The 27,217-nt window shown below is 48.1% G+C and overlaps 1 protein-coding gene across 1 annotated transcript; it reads right to left on the reverse strand.

The window, feature by feature from the left end:
• Positions 1–27,186, reverse strand: tg (thyroglobulin). Its single transcript, XM_036128550.1, has 48 exons — positions 27,117–27,186; positions 25,881–25,989; positions 25,038–25,135; positions 23,954–24,109; positions 23,705–23,861; positions 23,241–23,347; positions 22,325–22,468; positions 21,923–22,108; positions 21,354–21,841; positions 20,159–20,534; positions 19,942–19,994; positions 17,902–18,310; positions 17,049–17,153; positions 15,850–15,927; positions 15,567–15,670; positions 13,611–13,722; positions 13,381–13,542; positions 13,091–13,282; positions 12,470–12,597; positions 12,247–12,379; positions 11,660–11,818; positions 11,278–11,421; positions 10,859–11,023; positions 10,689–10,793; positions 9,970–10,073; positions 9,282–9,387; positions 8,587–8,787; positions 8,332–8,502; positions 8,172–8,258; positions 8,024–8,089; positions 7,788–7,925; positions 7,311–7,487; positions 7,117–7,231; positions 6,775–6,854; positions 5,812–5,949; positions 5,667–5,732; positions 4,269–4,403; positions 4,014–4,196; positions 3,737–3,941; positions 3,565–3,652; positions 2,475–2,810; positions 2,110–2,283; positions 1,785–1,919; positions 1,499–1,686; positions 1,112–1,216; positions 823–963; positions 560–741; positions 1–195 (listed from the first exon to the last, which is right to left on the reverse strand). Exons 1-48 carry the CDS (start codon positions 27,184–27,186, stop codon positions 104–106), a joined length of 7,353 nt encoding a protein of 2,450 aa, XP_035984443.1. The 3' UTR covers positions 1–103.
• Between the last annotated feature and the right edge of the window lie 31 nt (positions 27,187–27,217).

The following is a 27,217-nucleotide window of genomic DNA, read 5'->3' on the forward strand; positions in this document are numbered from 1 at the left end:
ATGCTTTTATTGATTACTGGGGACTGAATGGATCAACAGAAACGTGGGAATCAAACTGAATTATGGGATGTGTGGCAGGACTGCTTCTGTGCTGATGATGTCATCAGTTGTAGGCATCTTTCTCGGTCTGTGATTGGCTGGAAGGTGCAGCCAGTGGGAGCTCAGGTGTCTGAACAGGCTCCGCCCCCAACTCACCTGGAGAGAGAAGATCAGAAAGAAGAAATGATTTAAAACACTGAAACAAGTTTTTAAGTGATTTATGACCAGTTAACTTTTACATAAAGGAATTAAAGTAACTCTGAATGCAGATTTAAAGCAAACTGAACCGTGAATCAGTTTCAGGCGAGACTGTGTCTGAATTCCCAGATATAAATCATTCAGTGTTTTCTACCTTTAATCAGTTCTTCTTAGAAAGCAGCATGAAGGAAATGTGTCTGAAGCACGTTCCAGTCGCTGCGGCACCAACGAGACCCAATAACCCAGTTTCTGAGCCTCAGGCTGTTTTTATCCGGGCTCGGGTCAACGTGGCTAAGGAACCGGGTCAACGAGCAACTCTCACCTGTGTTTCTGGTCAGCCTGGCTCCCAGTTCCCTCCAGAAGGAGCAGGAGTTCTGACTCAGGCCCTGTTGGTGCCGGAGGGCGGGGCTGAGCTCCAGGTAGGTGGGAGGAGCCTCTGAGGTAGCAACGGGCTGCCAGCGGGGCAGAACTGACTCCGCCCACACACGGGATGGGTTTGGGTTCCTAAAACAAAGCAGGAAGAATCAGTTAGAACGTGTGAGGCGGTCCTGCCGCAGGACTTACAGAATGATCCGTTTGTCTGACCCGGTCCGTACGAAGCTGGAGACGTAGGTCATCAGAGCCAGAGAGAGGCGTCGGTCAGAGGAGGTGAAACGCTGCGAGCTCATTGGCTGGAGAGGAATCCCGAACATGAGCTGAACGTCCAGAGGAACAGAAACATCGGCCCTGCAGATAAGAAGCAGGAGAAGGTCCGGTTAAAACTTTCATCCCCCGCCGATGTTCTGATCCAGTCCTCATTTCTCCCTATTTTCCCTCCTGGTTGGAAGGAAGATAAGAAGAACTGATGTTTGGGTCCCTGAGGGGCGCTCCGTACCTGTCCTGGGCGCTGGAGGCGGGCTGGTGGTAGAGGAAGACGTCGGCTCCGCTGCCGGCCCAGTGGCGAGCCATCTGCAGGGCGGGGCAGGTGATGAACAGGTCTCTGCAGCCAGACAGGGAGGGAGGCTCATCAGAGCTGCTGCTTCCAGCTGCTCCTTTAACACTCTATGATATCTAACAAAACTGGGTTCCCCGGACCCCCGGGGGTCCATGAACCACTGGGTGGGGGTCCATGAAACGCCTGAGGAGGCGTCTGGGTTTACCTCAGTAACACTAAAGACAAATATTTAACTCCGTCCACCTCATCAAGTAAAAGCCAAATCAGCTAAAATTATGAATAACAGGTCTGTTAGCTAGTTCTGCACCCGGCTGGCGGCCGTGTCACCTGGTGGCGTTGTTCAGCGCTCTGGAGAACAGGTTGTAGCCGGCGGCGGACGGGCTGTGGTCCAGAGAGTAGAACCAGGCCGCCGCCTCCTTCAGCAGCTCGTTTCCTGAGGCTCCGCCCAGAGAACGGCTCAGCGCCTCGTAGAACGCCGTCTTCCCGTCGGCCCGGCCCTGCAGAGCCTCAAAGTCCTGAAGACGCAGTCATGTGACCGTCTCTTAGTCATGTGACCGTCTCTTAGTCATGTGATCGTCTCTTTGCTGTGTGTAAATCAGCTGTGACCTCTGACCTTTATGCTGCGCGCTCTGCTGATCAGACCGTCGTGCTCTGAGGTTCCCAGCAGCAGATCCACTCTGTGGAAGGAGGAGGACACGGACCCCCGGACCGGAGACCAGGACTGGAACGGGCCGCTCACCGCCAGCAGCTGCAGCGCAAACACAGCCGGGACAGAGCCGCAAAAACCCAGATCAGCAGAACCAGATCAGCAGAACCAGATCAGCAGAACCAGATCAGCAGAACCGGATCAGCAGAACCAGATCAGCAGAACCGGATCAGCAGAATCGGTTCAGGAGCCGGATCAGCAGCAGAACCAGATCAGCGTTCAGGAGCCGGACCTTTGTCTGAGCGGCGTTCAGCTGGTGAACAGGGCTCGATCTCAGGCAGGCGACCATCGGGGCGTCATCGGCGGGGTCAGAGGTCACGCAGCCAAGTTCTCGCGCCAGATCGATGGCCTGACGTCTGGAGGCTGAGGCGGTTTGGACCAGAGACGGAGAGAAAACAGAACCTCCCTGCAGGAGAATAACCGGCGTTACTGAAATGATTCTGGGCTCCAGTAGAACCAGCGAACGCCTCGGCTGCAGATCAGATCCTCTGCACCATTCCAGGAGAGAGACACCTGGCTGATTACACCTGTCACACCTCAGCTGCACAACAGGAGGAAGAGGAAGAGGAAGAGGAGGGACAGACGTCTTCTTCTCACCATCAGGATCATTCGCTGGAACAGCGGCGTGGAGGAGAGAAGAAGAAGGCTGCTGATGTCGGCGCCGCGACGCTCCGCCCCCACCGTCACGCTGCTGTTGTCTCCGCCCACCAGGGAAATGTGGGCGGAGACCCAACGGAGCGCCGCCTCCTGGTCCGACAGGCCGTAGTCGCCGTGGAGACCGCCTGCGGTCAGGAATCCCAGCGCCGCCGTCCGATAGCTGGCCGTCACCACCACGATGTTACCCAGAGCGGCGAGGGCGGAGCCATCCAGCAGGTCCTGGCCCTGATTGGCTGAGGGGTTGAAGAAGTAAACGAGGACAGGGACACGTCCTCTCTGATGGACAAGCAGATGATTTAAGAAGGAAAAAAGTCATAAAAACAGAGAATCAGCTGCTTCCTTTCTGACTAAATGTGTGAAGCTGGACCCGCGGGCCGTGATCCAACCCGACACCTGAGTTTCTATCAGACTCACATCCTGAGCCTCAGCTTCTGGTCACAGTCTGCAGAGCAACATGGGCCCAGAACCTCCGTTAAACTAGACGGTTCAGAGGAAACGGCAGCACTGAGTTTATGTCCTGCTGAGGATCTGAGACGTTAACGAGCTTAATGATGTTAACGAGCTTAACGATGTTAACGAGCTTAACGATGTTAACGATCATAAAGTCGCCTCGTTATCGTTAAAGCTGAAGCTTCAGGGAACGTTAATGAGACGTCAGGAACAGACAAAGAGTCTGGATATAACCCAGGAGAGAAGTCCAACCCTGACATCCCAGAGCATCAGAACCACGGAGCGAGCAGATTATGATTCGTATTCGTGAAAAGTCGTTAGACTGAAGCATTTTAACATTAGAATAATCACTTAATTTTATTTTCTGGTCTCTGAAACTCATCAGGCAATAATTCTGTCGCAGAAATGATTCAAACTCCATGAAAATGTGATTCCAGCTGAAACCTGCTGGCTGGATCGCTCCGGTCTTACTATCGGACTTCTCTCTGCCCGCCTGTCTGAGAACCCGACCCGTTACACAGTCAGCTGCTACGGTCCGTCTGGCGTCAGGTTCTAATCGGGCCGGATGTTCAGGACTCACCAGAGCAGCAGGAGTGAAGACGTTCAGGTAGAGACAATCCTCGTCGGAGGCGGTGGACTCAGCGTCGCCTGGCTGAATGCAGCCGGGCCTGAAAGGGAACCGGACCCATGAACCGTTAACGGCCGACCCGCTTCACACCGTTTGTCCCGTCCTGGTTCTGACGAGCAGTTACCTGGGTTTAGTGGCGTCCCAGGTTCCTGTCCAATCGGCCGGCTGCGCTGCCTCAAAGCGGAGCGGTCCTATTGGTGGACGGGCGTACGGGACTCCCAGGAACTGGACCACCGTCCTTCTGTCTGACCCCATCGCTGTTTCCCTGGCAACGCCCCGAAGCGTCCCGTGACCCGGGACGGCGATGGCCGCCGCCCGTGGCGCTCGCCCTGATGACACACACGGACCAGTGAGAGAGTGGTCCCACCGCGTTCTCCTCTGTGATTGGCTCATGGGCTCACCTGTCATCAGGTAGACCTGGGGGGCAGGTTCTCTGATCACCAGTCTGCAGGAGGGGGCGGGGCTTGAGGAACCTGGGGTGGAGCTTAGTCCGCAGGTGGTGGTGTCAGGGTACAGGACGCAGCGAACAGCCGCCTCCGCCTCGCCCAGCGACACGGCGACGCAAGACTCCGCCTCCTGGCAGGCTGGCGGGAAACAGCAGGCTGCCATTAGGCTCACCTGGGCTCACCTGAACGGATGATGTCATCACTGCTTACCATGGAGACACCAGGCCCGGGTCCTTTCCTGGTCAGTGGCGATGTCACGGCTCAGGTGGATGACATCATAGGTGGGGAGAGACGCGTCGATCAGAAGCGAAGAGTCGGAGAGGAGCCGCCAGTCGTCCATGGAGACTGAAGCAGAACCGTCAGGTGGTCAGAGCGGTTCTGGGTCCAACAGAACCCAGACATCATGGAGAACTGACCCAGTTCCTGCTACGCTAAGCTAACCTGGATCAGCAGCTCTCTGGGGGTTCTGAAGGTCCGTCAGAGTCTCTGTGCTGATTTTATCAGCGGTCAGCAGATTCAGGTTATTTCAGTCTACCTGATATGTGCTGCCTACAGGTTTTGGGCCGATTCTTGAAGCTGATACTGTTTTTTCTTCCATTTACATGATAAAGATGACACAACGATGATAAATGTACATAATTAACACGCCCAGACCGCTCTGAGCCCAGCTGGACAGAACCGTTTGAACCAGCTAACGTTAATAATCGGCTTCAGACGGCAGGTTGAAAGGTACAGCCAGAAAACTCACATCGCGACTCTTACCTGCTGCCGCTTCATGAACGTGTCGACGCAAGAAAAGAGCTTCTTCAGTTCAGGTGGGAGAGAAAACACTGACTGCCGCTGCCGCGTATGACGTTATTTTCCATAAAGTTAGATTGTGAACGCGCTGCTTTCAGTAAAACACACGGCGCTGATTGCTGCAGCCGTTTTCATAGCGAGACAGAAACAGACTCTCAGAGGGCAGATACATCTGAATCCGTTAAAAATACATTAAAAGTCAAAAATGTAGCCTTGTTGTTTTTGGTCTTACAACATGACCAGCTGCTGTTTAAAATAAAACTTTATGAATATCTGGTTCTCTGATCTGCTGCTCCTGACAGCAGCTAAGGTAGACGGGAGGAGCAGCGATGGAAGCGCTGCCCGTCTCCTCAGGGCTGCTGGAAGCGTCACTGGATCGGTGAACATGTGGCCGTATCGGCTGATGCTGATAAATATCGGTTTAAAATATCGGTTTAAAATATCGGCTCATAATATCGGTTTAAAATATCGGTTTAAAATATCGGTTTAAAATATCGGCTCATAATATCGGTTTAAAATATCGGTTTAAAATATCGGCTCATAATATCTGTTTAAAATATTGGCTCATAATATCGGCTTAAAATATCGGTTTAAAATATCGGCTCATAATATCGGTTTAAAATATCGGCTCATAATATCGGCGGGCCGATGTATCGCTCGGCCTCTAGCTTTTATCACTCAGTCCCAGAGCAGTCCCTGAGCTCCAGGACTGGGTCTGGTTCTTTGGCATCAAAGACCTGAGGGCTGGATGAAGACCTGAACCTTCCTGTGGTACCGGTCCAGACTGCGGTACCGGACTCTGAGTCTCACCGTTATTTCTGGGGTTCTTCAGGCTGAACGGAGGACACAGAGCTGGAGATGAGGTCCACTGGTTGACTGAAAGCACAAACATCCCATCATCACCGGGTCCTTCCTGTGTGAAGGTGTGTGAAGGTGTGTGTGGGCGGTTCCGTACCGGGCTTCTGGTACCAGCCGTACGGCTCCGGGTCGCTCTCTGCTCCAGAACCGCTGCAGTTCTGAGTCCTCCAGGTTGTGGCGTCGTCTTTGCTGCAGATCTGAACGCCGAGACTGATCAGAGGTAGACACACGAGATCTGGAACCACCAACAGGCCCATCATCATCATCATCATCATCATCACCATCATCATCATCATCATCATCATCATCATGACCATCATCAGCATCAGAATCATCATCATCATCATCATCGTCATCATCAGCATCAGCATCATCACTGCCGTCATCATCATCATCCTCACCATCATCATCATCACTGTCGTCATCATCATCATCCTCATCATCATCGCCATCATCATCATCATCATCATCATCCTCACATCATCATCATCATCGCCATCATCATCATCATCATCCTCACATCATCACCATCATCATCATCACCATCATCACTGTCGTCATCATCATCATCCTCACCATCATCATCATCATCATTACTGCCGTCATCATCATCATCATCATCATCATCATCATCATCATCATCATCATCATCATCATCATCATCCTCACATCATCATCATCATGACCATCATCAGCATCATCATCATCATCATCAGCAGCAGCAGCAGCAGCAGCAGCAGCATCATCATCATCACTGCCGTCATCATCATCATCACTGCCGTCATCATCATCATCACCACCATCATCATCATCAGCATCATCATCGTCATCATCATCACTGCCGTCATCACCATCATCATCATCATGACCATCATCAGCATCATCATCATCATTCTCATCATCATCATCATGACCATCATCAGCATCATCATCAGCATCATCATCATCATTCTCATCATCATCATCACTGCCGTCAGAAAATCTCCTGGTGCTGCTTTAAAAGCACCGGTGCACACAGAATAAAGCAGGAGGGAAAGGTTTGGGTCTGAAACTGATTTACTTCCTGACTCGGTCTCACGGATGAACCCGAAACCACGGCAGCAGGGATCCTGGTCACAGCGGCGCTCACACTCCATGAACCTGAAGACACAAACGGCTTCATTACATCGTTACACAGGATGAGAACATGGACTGAAGATGTGGAGATGGAGCAGAAACCTTCCTGTGAAGGAGATTATTTTGTCTCTGATTGTGTCTCAGTGTGTCTTCCTGTTTCTTAGTGGGTCTGATTGTGTCTGAGGTTCTTCATGGTTTTCTGAACGTGTTTCAGTTAAACTGAGACGCTGCTTTCTGTGGAGGCCTCTCAGATTTGAACCTCTGGTGTTCTGATGTGTGGCCTTACCCCTCAGACACCGGCTGGGTCTCTCTCAGGGTGAGCCGGTTCCTCACAGAGTATGAAACCATCTTCTGGAAGGGAACTCGCTCATAAAAACTCTGCACTGGTCCGCTCAGATCCACTAATAACAGATAACAGAACAATATTGCCGACAGAACCAGAGCTGTGGGAGTTATTCAGCACCAGAGCCTCACCCTCACCCTTCTTGCTGTAGGTGTTGTTGGGCGCTCTGACCAGCAGGGGGCGACAGGCTCGGATTATGGGCTGGTCGTAAGCGCCGCAGACTCTGGTGTCGGGATACAAGGAGCAGCGGAGGAACCCGTCTGGTTCTGCGTCTCTGAGGTCAGCGACCGAACACTGCTCCTCTTCATCACAACCTGAAACACAAGCATCACACCTACAGAGTGCTGCCCCCTGCAGGCAGGACAGAGCACGCTTTTCAGAGAGACCTTCTGATCTTCAGGTAGAGTTTCAGACACGGTGTCTGATCTAGAGTTTATATTTCTACACCTGCCTGATGTTAGAGACAGAGAGCAGTTCATTACAGACAAACATCCTACAGCTGGAGCCTGAAATTACACACATCTGTTCCCATGGAGCAGAGAAACCGCTGGGCAGATGTTTCAGACCTTCTCCAACCCCATCTCTGTTAGAAGCAGAAATCTGCAGCTACATACGTGTGAGACACCAGAGCAGTGCCTGCTGGGAGCTGTAGTCGTTTTTATTGAGCCAGAAGGAGAGAACGGGGATTGTCCTCTGAGGATCCACGAGGACCTCCTGGACGGACAGAGGCTGGAACTTCATCTGGACCGACGCTGCAGACACAAAGTTTACGGCCTTCAGACCCGAAGCGACTCACAGGAAATGAAATCTGTAACTTCAGCCTCATCGTGAGATCAGAGAAGATCCAAACCGTTCAGAGGGGCTGTAAGCTCTGCTGCGTGGCAGGAAGAAGGTCCAGAACCAACAACTGCCGGGTCTGCATCAGATAACAACAAAAAGCTGTGAGACAACCAGAACCAGACCCAAACAGGTCCAGCTGCGTCATGACTGAACCGTACCTGTGTTCAGGTAGATGGCCTGGAAGCTGATGATGGAGGCCTGATAGTCCTTTTTATCCATGGAGTCAGCGGGCAGGGCGTCGTCAGCTGGACGGTACCAGAACATTTAGTACGGGTTCTGAAATGGGTTCATCATCCAGCACTGCGACGGTTTCCTTACTGATGCTGAACTTCTCTCCTCCAAAGTCGAACACGAAGCTTCGCTGCTGTTTGTTGTAGGTAAGCCCCGCCCCACAGATCCTATTGGCCGATCGCTGCCCAATCACATCCCAGTCTTGATCCTCACACATAAGGACAGACGGAGCTCTCAGCCAACCGCAGAGGAGGGAACCTTAATTAGATCGGGTCACAGGTGAGTATCCAGGTGGGCCGTTCATGTTCCTGCCTCCAGGTAACCCACCTCCAGGTAACCCACCTCCATCCAGGACGTTCTGGTTCAGGATGAACCCGTCGCAGCAGGCGTCACGGCTGCAGCCGTCCTGGCAGAAACGATGAGCGTCGGTGAGCGATGTGGTCCTGGAGGAGAACACCTGAGTCCTGAACACACCTGACGCCGCCTTCCTCATTCTCATCCTCACAAAACTCTTCTGCTGCAGCTGCAGGGGAAGCTCCGCCCCTGAAACGGAAGACACGCCCACCTGAGCACCCACAGGTACGCTCACACCTGTTCCAACAACCTCGAAACTGAGAATTAAAGCTGAGAATTACAACAAAATCTCAGGAAGTGTGTTTAACCGAGGAACAGAGAAGAAATTATTAAAATCGTGTTTTTTACTCCAGTAATTATGTTCCTTAACACCTTTACCTGCACTTAGAGCTCATGTCTCAGGTACCTAAACTTATAAAGTTACATTAAATACTAAAATATTACAGAACAGTAAATTGAACTTTTTTCATTACGTGGAAAAAAGTATAAAAAAGTTTGATGAAAAAATTATAAAAGCGTGTTGAGAATGAGTTTTAAATTCTGCTGTATGTCAGCTGTTTGACGTGTAGAAGATGAACAGGAACCTGATCAGAGTAGGGTTCTGGTTCTGGTTCTGGTTCTGGACCAGCTCAGTCGGAGCGTGCTGGCTTAGAGATGAAGTGATGCTGGACGCGGCGGTTTACCGTTTTTCCTGAGGACGAGCAGATCTGAAGCTCCGCGCCTGACGCCCAGAGAGCAGCTCAGCTGATGGAAGCGCTCGGCCCGAGGATTACCCAGAAACCCTCTCTCCTGCAGAGACACAGACATGAATTACCCAGAAACCCTTTCTCCTGCAGAGACACAGACATTAATTACCCAGAAACCCTTTCTCCTGCAGAGACACAGACATCCTGCAAACATCAGCAGCGAGGACCAGCTCCAGCTGCAGGAGGCGTCAGGCTGGACGGTAATTAAATAACGATATATATCGATGATAGAAAAAAAGGGTCAGCAAAAAGTTCGATAGAATAACAGTATATATAATATATTTATATGTTATAGGCTAGAATGCAATATTTAATTTGTATATAATGTAAGTTAATATTACATCATTACATCCTCCCAACCAATCACAACACAGACCCAGGAACTAAGCCCCGCCCCCTTCAGAGAGCACGCGTTCTTTTTTCTTTTTTAAAAACTTTCGTAAAAAGTTGGTCGAATAAAGTGTTGCCTTTGAATTCACTAAATACATGTTTTGAATTTGTTGATAATTATCGACATCGATCAAAATGATTTCTATTTCATCGATACATTTTATTTCCAGCCCTAAGTCAGGGTTCAGCAGAAACAGCTGGAAGTTTGACACGTTGCATCCAAAGCGGCGTTTACCTGCTGGGAGGCGTTGCAGAATGTGTTCAGTGGGCTGTACAGTTCACACCGGGTCTGCCTGTCGAACAGCGCCACATGGTGGCAGGACGGCTCTGCTGCGCATGCTGAGACACAAACGGCACATTCACAACAAAAAAAGAGTGTAACACAAAGGCTAAATATAATAAATGTATGACTAAATGATATTACTTGTGAAATTTGAGCTTTTTAAACACTATTTCTTTCCATAATTAATGAAAATACGTAACTACACACTGATGAAGTTCAACATGGAAGCAGGAAGGGAGAAAGTGTTCTTTAGGTACAAAACAGGGGCACAAAAACTAGAACCATGTGTTCAATATGCAGAATAAACAGGACTCGTTGAATATCTCACATAATTTAATTACTTTTTACTATAGGTGACAATAGATGTAACCCAAATTAAACCATAAATTAGTGAATAAATACTGTATAAAACAATGAGTTGCTTCCTGTTTTCATGAGCATGAGCAGCTCTATGAGGAGCAGTTTGGGACAATAAACCTGACATTATCTCACATATTAGAACATTAATAAATCACCATTTACATCAGAAAATAAATAGAACAGAGTGTCTAAAACACAACCAGATGGAAACTGTGACAGAAAATTAACTCCTGCTTGAGTCAGGATATGATCTGAGCTTTAAACAGTTTGCACTGAAAAATACAGAAATAACAGAACTCTGGATGTGTTACCATGGACACAGGTAGAGAGGTCAGAGATCATGGTCTTCAGGGCGGCAGTGTTTTCAGCGCCGACCCTCAGGTCTGATCCAGGGACCGTCTGGAACCTGCTGAGAACTGAACCGCAGACAGGTGATGAGACATTGCACTCTGCACCCTGATTGGCTGACGGGTCTGCTTACCTGAGCACTCATCATCTGTCAAAGCTTTTTCACTGGTGGTCCACTCAAGCTCCGCCCCTTTGCCACTGAAACACCTCCACCTGCCAGACAGGAAATCGGGCTGCGCTGGCAGGAAGTCACCTCTCTGTGAACACCTCAGGCCCCGCCTCTCACAGTCCGTCTCACCTGAGAATCACACAGGTGAGGCAGGAGATCACAAACATGCTTGCTGGACACGGACTCTTCTAACTATACTGCTGCTAAAATAATGTAAATAGTAAATATTCGTGGTAAAATAACGCTATTTACAACATTTATATGTATTATATTTATATATCCACCTGAGAACAGGTGAGCTGATGAATTGCAACAATAGCCTTAGAGCCCCTCTCTGCTCTAAAAGACATTTATGCATGAAGAGGACGATAACGAATACTTACACTGATTGGCTGAAGAAGCACCAGCAGGGGAGGAGCCTCTTGGACACTTGTTGCAGAAGCCCCGCCCCTCTTCCTCCTGATAGGTTCCCTGAGGACAGGGAAGACACGCCCCCTGCTGGAAGAAGCTGCCAGCGGGACAAACGACTGAAAAGAGAAACAAAGGTGAGTTTCAGGATGGATGAAGACCTCTGAGGCAACCGTGAGGTTCTTCTGAAGGTTTTAGTTTAAGTCTGGTTCTGCTTTCCCACCGACGTTCTGCTCGGTTCGTAGTTTAATGGCTTCAGAACCAGCAGACTGACCACTGAGCAGCTCCTGCCTCTAACTGACCGTCTATGAGGATCTAAGTCCTGCTCTCTATTTGGGTAAATGAGCAAAGACTCACCGCAGCCTTCCCCATCGACGTCCAGGTGGTAACCATGGAAACAGCCAAAGCTTGGCGACGACACGGAAACCAGTTTGGGGTCAGAGGTCAGCACGGAGCCGAGGTTACCCAGAATACTCTGAACTCCTTCCAAAAGTCTGGACTCGTTTAAGAATATCGCTGATAGGAAAAAAACATAATATAATATAATATAATATAATATAATATAATATAATATAATATAATATAATATAATAAAGGCTGGAAAAGACAATTTCCACAACGTCATCCATTAGCATCCATCTTCCCACCCGTTCGTCTGTCTATCCATCCATTTTCTTTCACTGAGCACAGGTGAACTTCTGGGGATTTGGTAGGAAAACCCGGCCACTGTTGTTAATGAAGTCGTATTAAATCCACTGACCTTAGGTTTAGGTTTCTTTTCTTTTCTCTTGGTCTCCGCATTTTATCATTAGAGGAAGAAATGTCCAGAATTTCTGGTGTGAACTTCTAACATTAACTGTAAAAATGGGGGCGCCTTGCGACTGCAGTGGGGGTCCTCCAGAAAACGCTGCAGCTGCATCGTTTTCTGATTGGTCTAAACTCACTGATATCGTGGAGGTCTGGGAGGTCAGAGAGGGCCGCGGTCCATCTGAGCGTTAAGCTCACAGAGTCACCGCCGTCACACTGCAGAGCCACAGACGAGTCGTCACACAGCATCACGACTCGGCCCGACGTAAGCTGCGGCGAACACAAAGATCACAGAGAAGCTTCTGGTCAGCCTGTCGGCTGTGGTTCTGAACAAACTCAGACACCTGAGGTCCAGTTCACCTGTGCAGAGCAGAGCCCCCTGCTGGTCAGCCTGTTGATCAACAGAGACCGCAAACTGCTGATCTGAGAGCAGGGCTCCACCAGCGACCAAAGCTGAGAGGAAGACACCGACTGCAGAGGCTGGGAGACTGAGACACAAACATCATCTCAAACTCAGCTACATTATCTCAAATTAAACCAGATTAATTATTTAAAGCCAGAATAAAACGGGGTTACTATAACCTCAGTGTAGCAACACGGTTAATTATACTTTCATCCATATAAGAACATGTCTATATCTCCAGTGCTTTTTCCACAGATCCTCATTTTCTATAACTCTCACCTTCTTTCCTTATAATTTTATTAGCAATGCAATTATTTGATTATTCTGTCTCTTTACTTAATTTGATCATTTAAATAAATTCTCGTGGATTGTTTGGTTGAATCATTGTTTGGTTGCTTAGTTGATCGATTGATTAATTGGTTGATTGATTAATTTGTTGATTGATTAATTGGTTGGTTTATTGATTAATTGGCTGATTGATTAATTGGTTGATTGATTAATTGGTTGATTGATTGATTGGTTGGTTTATTGATTAATTGGTTGGTTAATTTGAAACCAGGTGGTTTGCAGCAGCTCACTCTGACAGGCTCCACTCAAAGGTCTGGCTTCTTCTTCCCATTGACGACTCTCAGCCCCACACAGGAAGCTGCCAACAGGAAGTGAGTTCTGGTAACCATGGTTGCAGATGAGGTCACAGCTTTGATGTCCAGCAGATGCTGGACGGCACAGCAGTGCACCATGGGTAATGCTGGGGGTGGGACAAAGAGGACCTGGAGGAAAAGGACAAACATTTGGACCAATCAGGAGCCTGACCTGGACCTGCAGTTCTGCCATCATCCATCAGGGGGCGCTCTCAGCTTAAACTCACGGTCACATGATGGCGTGCGTCCCGTCTGTCGAAGAGTTCGTGTCCCATCCACTTCCTGCCCATCCTCAGAAACACACCAACAGGAAGTGACATCACACTGCAGCGGGGCGAACGACCCGTCGGGGCGACACTGGAGACCCTGCAGCTCACACCAGCTGGGACCTAAAGGCAGCACCGGTTTTACAGAGTGACAGTGAACACACCACAGACAGCAGACCGTGTGTGCTTACAGGTCAGCTCTCCTGCGGCGCTCTGTGTTGCGGCTTGTATCGCCTCTCCTGTCAGCGGGTTCACACACCAGCCTGCAGCGCCCCCTATCTGCAGCACCGAGAAGCGGCCGTCCTGAAAAACCAAAATGGCTCTCCTTTACTCCTTTAAAGACGGAATAAAGTCCACAAACATAATGTGTTCCTTACCACAACGTCTTTTTCTGTGAGACAAATCAAATAACATTTGAAGAAAAAGATTGTCTGTTTTGTGATATTGTAACCAATACTGGAATGAATTATTATCCATATTAGGAGCAGGGGTGATGTCACACTGTGTGAGAGAGCAGCTGATGTTACTCAGCTCTGCAGGTAAATCACAATTAGAAAACAAAGACAACATCTTTATAGAGCTCTCATCTTGATCTCTGTAGCATCTGATGACTATCCTGATTAGCCAGGTTAGCATTACTAACTACTAGCGGGTCTCTTCGTTTTCCCTGCAGAGTTAGTCGGCCCAAACCCGAACAGTAAGATTTCTGAAAGGCTGTCAACTCTCCCAAATCCAGCCCGCTCCATGCCGGACAGAATGGGACCTTTAAAGGGGATAAACAGTGACTCTGCAGTGATTGGTTCATTCTCCAGCTCAGATCAGAGCGGCAGCATTAAGAAACAACTGAGATCCAGACATAGAAGATTGTTTCTGGTCTAGAATCATCTTGGTTTTGTGCTTCCCTGCCTTCAGGTTAAATCAATGTTGAGTCGTTTTAACTCTGTAACAACTTCCACACAGAAGAGTGTTGAGTCCCACGGGGTCGTGCTTTGGTTTGGTGAGTTTTTCCTGATAGTAATGATCTTTTTATGGATTTCTGGGAGCATCTGGGGTCGGAACGTTATGGGTAAAATTTGACAGGCAGAAAAACAAGAGGAACATTTGAATCAGCAGAGCATCTGTGAAAGATCAGGTTTTTACGTCCAGATGCAAATGTTGTTAACTGCGCTAAAAATGGGTTTATTTGCCATACTTTTATTTAGAAACGCGATGCAGCTGAGTTTTTGATTAAGAGGATTATCCCTCTTGTTGAAAAACAGGTGCATCTAAAAAAATTACATTTTGTGAAAAGAATCATTATTCTCTGTCCATCTCAGATAAAAAAACTCATATTTTATAGATCTGAATATTTAACACGAAGAGTGAAATATTTGCATTTTTTGTTTCTTGTAATTTTGATGATTCTGGCTACAGAGAATTAAACCCAAGATTCAGGGTCTCAGAAAATCAGAATATTACACTGACTGACTAGACTGGGACAGCAGTAGTTTACAATGTTTAACTTTTTCACAAGATGCGACATTTCCTGAAACGCTGAATGTTGGGTTTTTATTCTCTGCAGCCAGAATCATCAAAATTACACTTAAGAAAAAAAGGCTTGCAATGTCCCTTTATTACAGACACACAGGTGATTTTTACAGCTGTTTACAGCAGCGTTGTATGTTTAGGAAGTTCTGATGCTAGAATAAAAGGAAACCGCTTGAAACCTGATTTCATGTTCTGTGGTTTAATAATAAATAAAATGTAGTTTTTTCTTCTGATCTGCAGGCATTTTATTGGCTGGACATCAGGTTTTTCTATAAATGTTTTAGAAATATTAGATAAGGCATGTCTGTAAAAGCTTTCTTAAGTAAGTAAATAAGGGAGAGTCGGTTAAAGAGTCTAATGGCGCTTTGTTTGCCCTGAACATCAGAGCTGCCTGATCGTTTGTTCCAGCCAACATGAACCGGATCGATAGAAGCGTATCGGCGTATCGGCGTATCGCATCGATGACTGACCAGAGACGCTCAACACTGATCTCTGGTCAGTTTAAAAACATTAAAGGACGCCTTTTGTCCTGGGATCAGACAAAATGGAGGTGAGGGGCGGAGCCTGGTCTGCCCTCTAGTGGCCACCGCTGATATGGCGTGTTCTCCGTGTGCTCCTACCTGCTCACACTGTGGGTGGTAAGGTGGGGCGGTGGTGATGTCAGAGGCTTTCATCCAATCAGAGAGCAGAGAGCGAGCCTCAGCTCTCTGACAGCGAGTCGGGCCTGCAGGGATGAAGACGTAATGAAGCAGGAGGAACTAAAACATTTCTGATGTTTTTACAGGAGCACAGAGGGATCAGGCAGCGTTTAGGCTGCTGAACAATAATCTGCCTGAACGCAGCACCATTCACTTTACATTTCCAGGTTTAGGGATGGAAAACAGCGAGTGTTAGTTTGCTTACACCGCGGCAGGCTGAGGGAGCGGCTGCTCAGAGAACCTGGGACGTACTCTCCGTCTTCATCCACACACCAACACTGACCTGAACACACAGACGCATGGAAACACCGATGCTCTCAGAGCGACTCTGAACACGTTCACAGGTCTCCTGACGGCACAGAAACAGCAGCTTCCTGCCGCCGGACAGCATCGCAGCGGTCCTCAGGTCTGATGTGCTGCCATCATGCATCATCATGCAGCTACATGCTCACAGAAAACATCTCACAGGTTTATTTCCATCTGCTAAAGTGAGAACCAAGAGTCAACTGACAGTTTACAGAGAAACTTTTCTGAGATTCAAAAGGCGTCAGTGACCAGAACCATCCTCCTCAGTAACGTCTCAAGTCTGTCCGGTTCTTTCCCGGCACCACCAGACTCTGCTCACAGGTTAACTGGGTTCCTTCACCATCAGCCTCCTGGTTGAGAAGGTTCTACATGTTCTCCGAAGGGTTCGGGTCGGGTGAGGAAGAGGACCAGGTCTTCTTCCATCATGAAGGTCTTTACTGGCCAGCTGCAGAGGAGCTCCTCAATGTGATGATCGTGGTCTTCTTGAAAGATGCAGAAGGTCTGGTAGATCATCTTCAACCAGATCCCTGCCTCCACCTTGCTGATTCAAAATGTTACTGATCCAGCTGCAGGTCCACCTCATCACCTCAGAGACCTTCTTCAGCTTTCATGAGTCTGGTCCAGTGGTGGTCGGGTTCTAGCCTTCCTTACTGTGGCCTCGTCTCTGAGTTCTGAACTCCTGGTTCCTCTGGAGTCTCCAGGTAGGTTGCAGGTCTGATGATGGTTCTGGAGAACAATGAGTTCCTGGTAGCTTCACCTTTGATTCTTCTCAGATCCTTAGTGGTTAATCTTTTTTTATTCTCAGCACGTTTCTTATGGCCCTGTCGACCTGATATGTGAATAACTTCTAGACTTCTTCAACCCCTATGATGACTTTTTACAATTTATGACTTTTCAGATTCAGTTAAATCACCTTTTTGGACCATTTTACCCAAAGAACAGAAGCTGGTTAGTAATATTAAAGGGTGTTGATCCACTTTCAGGTTTTTTGTTCAGCTTGGATTAAAAAAAATCTGCATAAAACTGATGATATGACCCAAATGCCCCCATGTAAAATAACTGTACAGCTATACAAACAGAGCAAATTAAATGTGTAACCTGTGCTGTGGTGGCACTGCGTGAGCCTCCAGCCTCCATCTGCATCACACTGTGGGGTGAAGAGCTGGTAGGAGCGACGATGAGGAGGAAGCAGCATCTGAACAGCTGAGGAAGAATCCCTTCATTTATTAAGATTCATTCATTAAGATTTATTCACTACGATTCATTCATAAAGATACATTCATTACAATTCATTCATTACGATTCATTCATTAAGAGTCATTCATTAAGATTCATTCATTACGATACATTCATTAAGATTCATTCATTACGATTCATCCATTAAGATTCATTCATTAAGATTCATTCATTACGATTCATTCATTACGATTCATCCATTAAGATTCATTCATTAAGATTCATCCATTAAGATTCATTCATTAAGATTCATTCATTACAATTCATTCATTAAGATTAATTCGTTAAGATTCATTCATTAAGATTCATTCATTAAGATTCATTCATTACGATTCATTCATTATGAATCATTCATTAAAATTCATTCATTAAGATTCATTTATTAAGATTAATTCGTTAAGATTCATTCATTAAGATTCATTCATTAAGATTCATTCATTACGATTCATTCATTAAGAATCATTCATTAAGAATCATTCATTAAAATTCATTCATTAAGAGTCATTTACTGGGACGGCGTTACAAGTCTTGGTGTTCCTGACTCTGTTCGGTATTTTTGTGATGATTCTATTTTCTATAACATTAGAAAATCATCAGCTTCTTTATCTCTTAGATAAACTGAATAAAACTATAGGTTTCACAAACGAAATGCAAACATCTGCAATGTGATGTAAATAAATCTGACGTTTGTCTTTTAGTTTAGTTTTAGACTCACTGGAGAAAGCAGCCAATCGCAGCGCAGACTTGGAGCGGCTCAGCAGCCTCTCAGACACCTTCAGCTCCTCTGATTGGCTGATCTGCAGCTCCTCTGGCGTCAGACTCAGACCTTTGGCCAATAGGAATCCATATCCCACAGGGAGGTGGGAGGAGTTAGAGAGGACAACAAGGCTTTCCACTTCCTGTCTGAAGGTGCTGACCTCAGCAAGCGCCTTGGAGCAGCGGTCTGAAAGGTGACAGGTGATAAAGGTGGTGAAGAAAGCTCCACAGGCCAAAAACACGCCGTTAAACCTCCGAAGCTCAAACTTCTTATGGCAAATATTTCCACAGGGGTTAGAGACCAGCAACAAACAGTAGGAAGGACAAGAAGGAAAGGACACAAGGAACAATGGAAGGACACGAAGACACTGGGAAGGAGAAAGAGAAAAGACCCAAAAGAGTGAAGAGCAGAAGCATGAAACAAGGAATGGAAAATAAGGAGGGAAGGAACTAAGATTGTAGGAATGAAAGGAAGGGAGGTGATAGGTAGGATGGAAGGAAACAGAAAAGAAGGAAAAAAAAACGGAGGACACGGAGGACACAGGAAACAGAAACAGAAAAGCTCTGAGACGTTTTTCGAGAACCCAGAGAACCTGCGATAGATTAGGGTGATGGTGAGGAGACCTTCCAGCCTCACAGACTCGTCACCAAAGAAAAATCCCTGAAACATGAGAGGAGACGAGGAGACAGCCGCTCAGCAGAGGAGACGAGGAGACAGCCGCTCAGCAGAGGAGACGAGGAGACAGCTACTCAGCAGAGGAGACGAGGAGACAGCCTCTCAGCAGAGGAGACGAGGAGACAGCTACTCAGCAGAGGAGACGAGGAGACAGCCTCTCAGCAGAGGAGACGAGGAGACGAGGAGACAGCCGCTCAGCAGAGGAGACGAGGAGACAGCCACTCAGCAGAGGAGAGGACCTCTGTGATCCTCCTGCTTCTCCTGACGGCTGCAGCGACTTTCTGATCCTAAACACATCCGCCATGTTTAATTTCGCCGCACCGTGTATCATCCTGTAGTCACCGTTTTTAACAGCCGTGTATAAAAGTTTTATTCCAGACTTATCCATAGCCTGAACATTTCATTTCTAAACGTGTCTGTAAACACGTTTATCCACCGCTCTGTAAATATCTAGATCTGATCTCATCACAGCTTCAGCACGTTTCACTACATGTGATAAAAATAAAGTTAAATCTAATCTGAGTGGGTTTTATTCTCAGAAACCAGCCTTTTCTGGAACTGATAACTTCTGTCTTAATGCACAGAGAAGATCTGTTTTAAATATAACGTTCTTCGTTTTATTTACTAATGTCCTAAATCTGCTCACCTTTTTGTTTCTTCCATCAACTTTTATCATTGAATGGCAGTAAACCGGTTAATTGTGTGGCATATGAGAATGTCCTTGTTAATTAGCATAATTAGCTCAGAAGAGACACATATTAACGAGGTTTGACATAAAATAGGAGTTTTATCGGTTGGCTCAACTCTGAGGCTTCCTGTTCAACTGCTGGAAGCTGTTAAAATCATGTTGTCTGCACACAAAAAACTAAAATAAAGAAGTTTTCCCACTTATCTTTAACTGGCTTAAGGCATCAACTCAGCTTAATATGATGTAAAAAGCTATATTGATTTTTCATAATTCATGCTGGCTCTGAACTGAAGTAATAATATGACACCAATTGAAAGTTGCAGAAAGTGTGAAGCCAAATATTCCTCAGTTAGCAGCAGCAGATTAATCTTTGAGTATCTTTTAATTTGAAAAGTAGTGACTTCCTGTTGCTGTTCTGCCACCTCGGGTCTCAGACATTTATCATTCGTCCAGCAGCTGAGAGAACGATGAAGCTTTGGGTCATTTTGAGAGAACGATGAAGCTTTGGGTCATTTTGAGAGAACGATGAAGCTTTGGGTCATTTTGAGAGAACGATGAAGCTTTGGGTCATTTTGAAAGATGGAAAACGTCTCAGAACATTTCTCAGTGGAACCGGGTTTTCACTCTTTAGTGACGGGTTTGTGTTCACCTTCAGGCGACTGGAGCTTCAGTGTTTTATCGTCTGGACCTGAAACACAGCAGAGGTGATTAAAGGAAAATGAATCATCATAAATTAAATGTACCGGGCCAACAGAACCAGAACTGGGACCAGATCGCCGCTGGTAATACCAGCAGCTTTTAACTAGAACAGTGTCATGCTTTGGGCTCAGGTGGAGCTCAGAGGCGTCTTACATGGCACAGCGCCCCCTGCTGGGCTGGCAGCCACCTGCAGACCCTCAGCATCCACGCAGAAGCAGCGAGGTCCCACGCACTGGAGCGGCAGGAAGTCTCCGTCCTCTGAGCACGCCGGGACGTGGACCTCGGCGCCGGCGGCCATGTTGGATCTCGTCTCCATGGCTGCGGCCCGCTGCCTCTCACAAGGGGACGGACAGCGAGGCGGAACCCCGGCGGTCCGAGACCCCGGCACCTCCTGGCCCTGAGGGTCCACGCACCAACACTCTGCATCCCGACACTGGACCTGCTGGAAGCCTCCGCTGGCTGTGCAGCGAGGGATGAAGAAGGCTGCCTCCTCTTCCTCAGAGCAGGAACCCAGAACACGAGCCAGAACCTGGAACGGGACGGATATAAGAACAGGTCCACTCAGTGGAACGTTGCTTTTACATGAGAAATCAGAAATAACGTTGTTTTCTGTGGAAAAACCCGAATGATGACCATTTATACTAAAATAGGTGAACGACGTCGATCTGCTGAGATTTCCTTAAACTCAAATGATGAAACAGCGATAAGCTGCAGCGCTGCCTGTAAAATAATAGTTTAATTATGATTAAATGTTCCGATATGAGACAAGATCTGACTCTTCTGTAAATATAGAACAGATTAAACTGTTTTTTGTCTTCAGAGCCGCCAGTTTTCTTCTTCTTCTGCTTCCATAATGCTGCTGTTCTCTGCTCCGCCCACAGGAAACGGGTCTCATCAGAACCGTGTCCAATCAGAGCCCAGCGTGCAGGGAGACACCCCCCCCCCCCCCCACACACACACACCTCTGGGTGGTTCTGCAGAAACTGGACCTGAAGGTTCTGCTAAAGGAAACACAAACATCTGTGGACCCAGAAGGTTCTGATGACCAGAGTGACATCCCGGACCAAACCCCGCCTTTGCTCACCAGAAAAGGCGGGAATCACCAGGGCAACCAGGGACTTGGCGAGCTTTGGGTCAGAACCAGTGAACTGGACTCTCACTTTTTCCTCAGAACTATTTTATTGTTGTAGAAATTCTGGTTAATATTTAGCTTTATTTGCAGCTGTGTTTTACGGGTTTGGATCCGGTTTGGACTTTTATCTGGTTCTGGTGTTCTGGAGAAGACGCCAGAACCCGTTTGTCAATCATTCAGCAGTTCTAATGAAACATTTCAGCGTTAGTTTCAGACCTGCTGCAGCGACCCGGAGGCGGCGCCGCTGAGGCTCGTCAGGGTTTGCCGCAGGGCCGACAGGAAGGCGGGGTTCTCCAAGGCTCGGCTCACAGACTGGACCAGGTTCCGGTTCTCCTGCAGACCGACGCTCTGAGCGGACAGCCGGTCCAAACCGAGGACGCCACGAGTTCCCACCACCCCGCTGAAGTTAAAGTCCGCCGCGTTCTTCAGGAACTTCCCTCCGAACAGGTTCTCCTGGAGGCGGCGGGGCGTGGAGCGGGTCAGCGCCGCTAGAGCTCCGCCCACGGAGGGGAAGAGACCCTGGAGGACTTCGGTCAAGAGGGGCAGGAAGGAGGACGGGTCCGGCACCAGGTCCCTGAGGGGACGGAGGAGGGAGCGGCAGGAAGCTGGAGCAGCGGAGAACTCTGCAGGAGGACGGATGGGGCCTGAGAAGAACCGGGCCAGAGCCTGGCGGCGCTGGGCGGGACAGTCGGCGGCACCAGAACCTGGAGGAGTAGGAAGAGAACTTCTAAAGGTGGAGCAGGAGCTGGGGAACGGAGGAGAGGATGGAGGTCAGAGTCTCTCACCACAGACCAGGGCGTCTCCATTCAGCCGGGTCCCAGGAAGCTCTCGCCCCGCCGGGTCGACGCACCAGCACCGCCCCCCCGGCTGGCACTGTTTGGGCCGGAAGGACCCGTCGGCGTCGCAGGACGGGACGAAGGCGCCGGACGACTCCATGGCCGCTCGCCGCTCCTCCTCACAGGGAGACGGACCTGATGAGGAGGAGAAGGTGTCATGGCTGCTCAACGTTAAAGACGCAGAACAGAACGGTTCCTCAGATTAAAGCTTTTACTCGTTTATAATAACAGAACAGGTGGGATTAAGACCCCCGTTCTTCAGTCTGAAGGATTACCACCTGGACCTGATTCATCAACATTTAATCTAGAAACCTTTAACCTGGGCAGGTAAATAAAACCCGGTGACTTTACATCTGAAGTGTCCGGTGAGGGCCAGGCGGACTCCCAGCATCCTCCTCTGCAGGACTCTGTAGATGTTGGTCTGGGAGAAGGAGCGAGCAGAACCGGGCCCGGAGAACGCCGAGTCGTACACCTCAGACAGGAGGAGCTCCACACCTGGACGGGAAGAGCACACCTGGACCATCAGGAGATTTACCTGCTGCACAGTTTGATTCTGTTGTTTAAACGCTTCATTCCTCAGAGGGAGATGATCAGAAAACAGCAGCGATGATTTAAAACAGGAACCAGCTGCTCACTAATTACCCCCCCCAAACTAATACACTGGTCAGCTGGGAAGTTGGACCTGGACCACACACACCACCAGGAGGAGACGGCAGGAACCTCCTGCCGTCGTTGCGGCTGATGTTTGACCCAGAAGAAGTCCGGCTCCTTTAATCTAGGAGGTTTCTAACTGGGTTGAGGTCTGATGTTTGGGAGGACCATTCCAGCTTTGGGTCATGTGTCCATGTTTCAACCATCTGACCCCAACAGGAAATGGGTCAGCATGTGCTCCAGTATTCCCAGTAGAACCATCAACAGAAGGTCCAGACCAGGACCTCCTGCTTCTTCCACATGGAGCAGAGAGACGTCTGCAGAAAGGTTTGAAACTGCTGGGCCACATCAACACGGTGAGCTTCCAGACCTGAAGACATTGTGCTGTGAAGCACGGTGGAGGTAGCATCATGCTGTGGGACTCTCTACCTTCAACTTCTTCTCACACCCACAGCTGAAGGGTTGAATCCGACCATTTTAAAAGAACTTTACCAGTTCTGGTAGGAGGACTGACCCGGTGTCAGCCAGACTGAGGCCAGCAGCCTCCTGCTGGATACAGGAAGTCAGGTGGAGGTGCAGCTAGGTAAGAGATGTCCGTGAGGAGGCACCTGCTCACCTGTGGCCTCCAGCTCTCTGCCGCGGCCGTCTGAGCAGAAGCAGTACGAGGAAACCAGCGGGAAAAACCTCCTGAAGCTGCCGAACGTCTCAAAGGCTTCAGGAAATCTGTGAACAGAGGTGAAGGTTAGCCTCTGGTAGCGTCAGGAGTGCCGTCACCTGGACAGGTGAGGGCAGTCAGGTGCGCCGTCACCTGCCCAGGTGAGGGCAGTCAGGTGCGCCGTCACCTGCCCAGGTGAGGGCAGTCAGGTGCGCCGTCACCTGCTCAGGTGAGGGCAGTCAGGTGCGCCCTCACCTGCTCAGGTGACGGCAGTCAGGTGCGCCGTCACCTGCCCAGGTGAGGGCAGTCAGGTGCGCCCTCACCTGCTCAGGTGACGGCAGTCAGGTGCGCCGTCACCTGCCCAGGTGAGGGCAGTCAGGTGCGCCGTCACCCGCTCAGGTGAGGGCAGTCAGGTGTGCCGTCACCTGCTGAAGGCGTGCAGCAGATCCAGCTCCGTCCTGTCCGTGGTGTTGATGAATTTACACTGAACAGGGAGGAAGTCGCCGTCGGCAGCGCACTGAGGAGGAGAGGAAGCGGCGGCGTGAAGGAGGCGCCTGGACCTCACCTGGCAGGCGCCGGGACCTACAGGTAAAAGCTCACGGTCAGTCAGGACTAGCGGCGGCAGCGTGAGGAGGACGGAGCAGATTCCCAGAAACATTTGGCTCGGTACGCACAGCGGCGGGGTCTGCCTCGCTGGCTGGTCCCGTACAGCTCCATGCCGTCCTGGTCCACGCACCAGCAGCGCCCCCTGCTGGCGTCGCACTGCACCGACTCAAAGAGGCCGGAGGGAGAACACCGCAGCAGCGCCTGAAGCTGGCAGGGAGTCGGACCTACAACCAGACAGTCAGAACCTTTCACTCTGCAGGCTTAGAAGGAAAAGAGGAACTTTTTTATTCATAGAAAAGAAGTTATTAAAACGCAGCTGATGCTTTCAGCTGGTTTTACAGAGACAACCCAGTTAGCAGACAGTTATCCACCGGTCTGGAGATTAAATCCTTCATCTGGTGATTTTATTTTCTGTTTGCTCCAGATTGACCAGGGTGTTAAATTCCACCTCTTTTTGGCATCTGAACAGATTAAATATGATCTTTATAAACTATCTATGACAAACGGACAAGTTAAATCTGAGCCAGGTCCTTCTACATTAAATACAGATTATTTAACTTTCAAATGCATAATATGATTGAATTTGACTTTCTAAAGAGCCTTGAGATGGCATATTTCATGAATTGGTGCTATATAAATAAAATTGAATTGAATTGAAATTTCCATCCGTCTGTCTGTCCATTCAGGTGGCAACAGGTCCAGGAGGGAACTCTACTTAAATCTGAGCAGAGCTGTGAGGTTCTGCAGAGATCCAGTCATGAGCTTAGCTCCCGTTTCATTGCATGGACTTTCTTTATAAATAAAATGTATTATTATTATTATTATTATTATTATTATTATTATTATTATTATTATTATGGCTGAATCAGTTTCATTTCCCCAAGCTGTCTCTTCTGCTTTATTACTGGTTTGCCACAGTAATATGGGGTTCTGTCTGGCATCAAACCTGCAAACTTTAGAAGCAGCTGGTCTGCATCAACTGTTAAGCAGATTTTCTCTCAGTTTTTTAAGACTTTTTCTCCTTTTTTCCGCAGTTTACAGAATAATGCTTCTAACCTGAGCTTTGCTCCCTTCTGACTCCTCCATCAGGTTTAATAAAGTCACATCAAAATGTTAGAAACGTCATTCTGTGGATTTTTCTGTGCTGCTTACAGTGAGGAGCAGAGTTGTTGGTTCGAGTCCCGGCGACCTCCTGGCCCTCAGAGTCAACACACCAGCACTCCTGACTCCGCCCACTGCACTGCACAGGTCTGCAGAGACACACGGAGCAGGTGAGAAACCTCTGTCAGGGTAAAACACTTCAGCCTCTTTTAAGTCTGACAGGATAAAACAGAACAAAGGTTCTTTAAATATGCAGAGGGAACAAAAGTCCAGTTTACTGGGTTTGTTTTGGTGTCCTGTCTGATAGTGTGTCAATAAGAATTGTCTTAATGCCAAAAAGAGTCTAACAGATTTTACTTTCACCAGTGGAGCTTTACTGCTTTCTCCATAGAGCTCCACTTGATTTATATCTGCAAGAAGCTTTATTAGATTTTATTCTGGGACTATTTACCGTTCAATGGACACAGAAACAGGTAGAAGAGGAAAAAAGGAGAGAAACAGACAAAATGCTAAAAGGGAGAAAAGGAGAAAGAGGAGAGGAATAGCAGAGAGTGATATAACATCCTCTGAGTCTGCTTCTACACCTGCAGAGAGAGATATAAAGAACAGCAGAACCAGCTGATAAAGTATTACAGGAACAACAAACACCTTGATACCATCACTGAAGAATATACAGGATTAATTAATACGACATGTAGAAAGTGACAGCTGAAGATAATAAAAGGGGTTTATGGATAGAAGTGAGTCTGTAGCACCTGGATCCACCTGTAGGTGTTGGTGAGAGTGAACTTGTGCCTGTGAGGTTTATCCATGAGGAAAATGCTCAGTAGTGGTTGTGAGGAGCCATTATTTCAGGTAGAGAAGCAGAGAGGAAGATGCTTGATGTGCAGATACCTGAAGCTGCCATCAGCTGAACAGTGAGGAACGTCTCCCTGTTGGCTTCCTGCAGCGGCACTCCGCATCAGCTCACATCTGCTCAGCGTCTCCGACTCCAGCTGGTACTCTGAAAACACGCAGCATCATGCAGCGGCAGCACGTTTGGATGTTACGTTAGACTTAATGCTGATCCAGAACCGGCTGCTGGTTCTGGTCTCTGCTGAAAGCCCACAGTCTAAATCCTCCTCCCAGCGATCCCAGTCACCCTAAATCTTCCTGATGTCCAAACACCCTGAAAACGTCTAAACCCAGACAGACTGAGCCTGGTGCCGGACAAGGTCCTGGTCCAGATGTCACCGGATCAGAACACTGAGAAGAACTTTTACCTCCTGATCAGATCACCATAGAGAGACATACCTGGAAACACCTGAGCTTACCTGCCTGCACCTGGATTTAATGGATCACAGAATCAAAATCTGACGCTTTGGCATAAAGACGATAAATTAAAGCAGACCAGCGCAGCTTAAGAATGCTTAGGAGTCCGGTTCTCACAGTTAATGAGCAAACATCTGACAGAACCAGAACCTGAGTGAAGTTAGGAATCAAACCAGAGCATCAGACAGCTCAGGTGTGTTTACTAAGTAAACAAGTAAACTTTATTTAAATAGCACGTTTCACAGGATAAAAAACACATAGTGCTTCACAATAAAACAACCATAAAACAAGTCAAAATAAAAAGTAAAAAGATAAAACAGCATAAATGCAACATCACAGCATGAAACTAGTTAAAAGCCAGTCGGACCAAGTGGATCTTCAGCGTAAAGATGAAGGAATCACCTTCCTCAGTCTGGGGACCACATTTTTAACAGACCGGTCCCCTCTGGTCCTGAAATTAGTTCCTGGAACCATTAAGAGCTTTTGGCTGCAGGACCTCAAGCTATGAGAAGGTTGTAGAAGGTTGGTGATATCAGCTGGAGCTCGGCCACTCAGGGCGTTAAAAAGGAAAGACTAAAATGTTAAAATGAGCAAAAGAGATTAAAACTGGGGAAATATTCTGATTTTTTCTTGTGTTGGTTAAAAGTCCTGCAGCAGCATTCTGCACTAACTGCAGACGGCCATGATCTTTCTTATCAAACCTATAAAAAGGCTGTAACAGTAGTCGAGACGGGATGAAATAAAAGCATGAATTATTAGCCTAATTCAGCCTTTGACGGCAAAGTTTGAAGCCTGTAAATATTTTAGCTGAAGGTTTACCTGAAGCCTTGGCGTGCAGCAGGGCGGGGCAGCAGAGCAGGACGCAGACTGTGCAGAGCAGCCAGGCCATGGTCTCTGTGATGAAGCTCAGAACATCTCCG

The sequence above is a fragment of the Fundulus heteroclitus genome, chromosome 3 (genome assembly GCF_011125445.2).
Source record: "Fundulus heteroclitus isolate FHET01 chromosome 3, MU-UCD_Fhet_4.1, whole genome shotgun sequence".
Taxonomy (NCBI): domain Eukaryota; kingdom Metazoa; phylum Chordata; class Actinopteri; order Cyprinodontiformes; family Fundulidae; genus Fundulus; species Fundulus heteroclitus.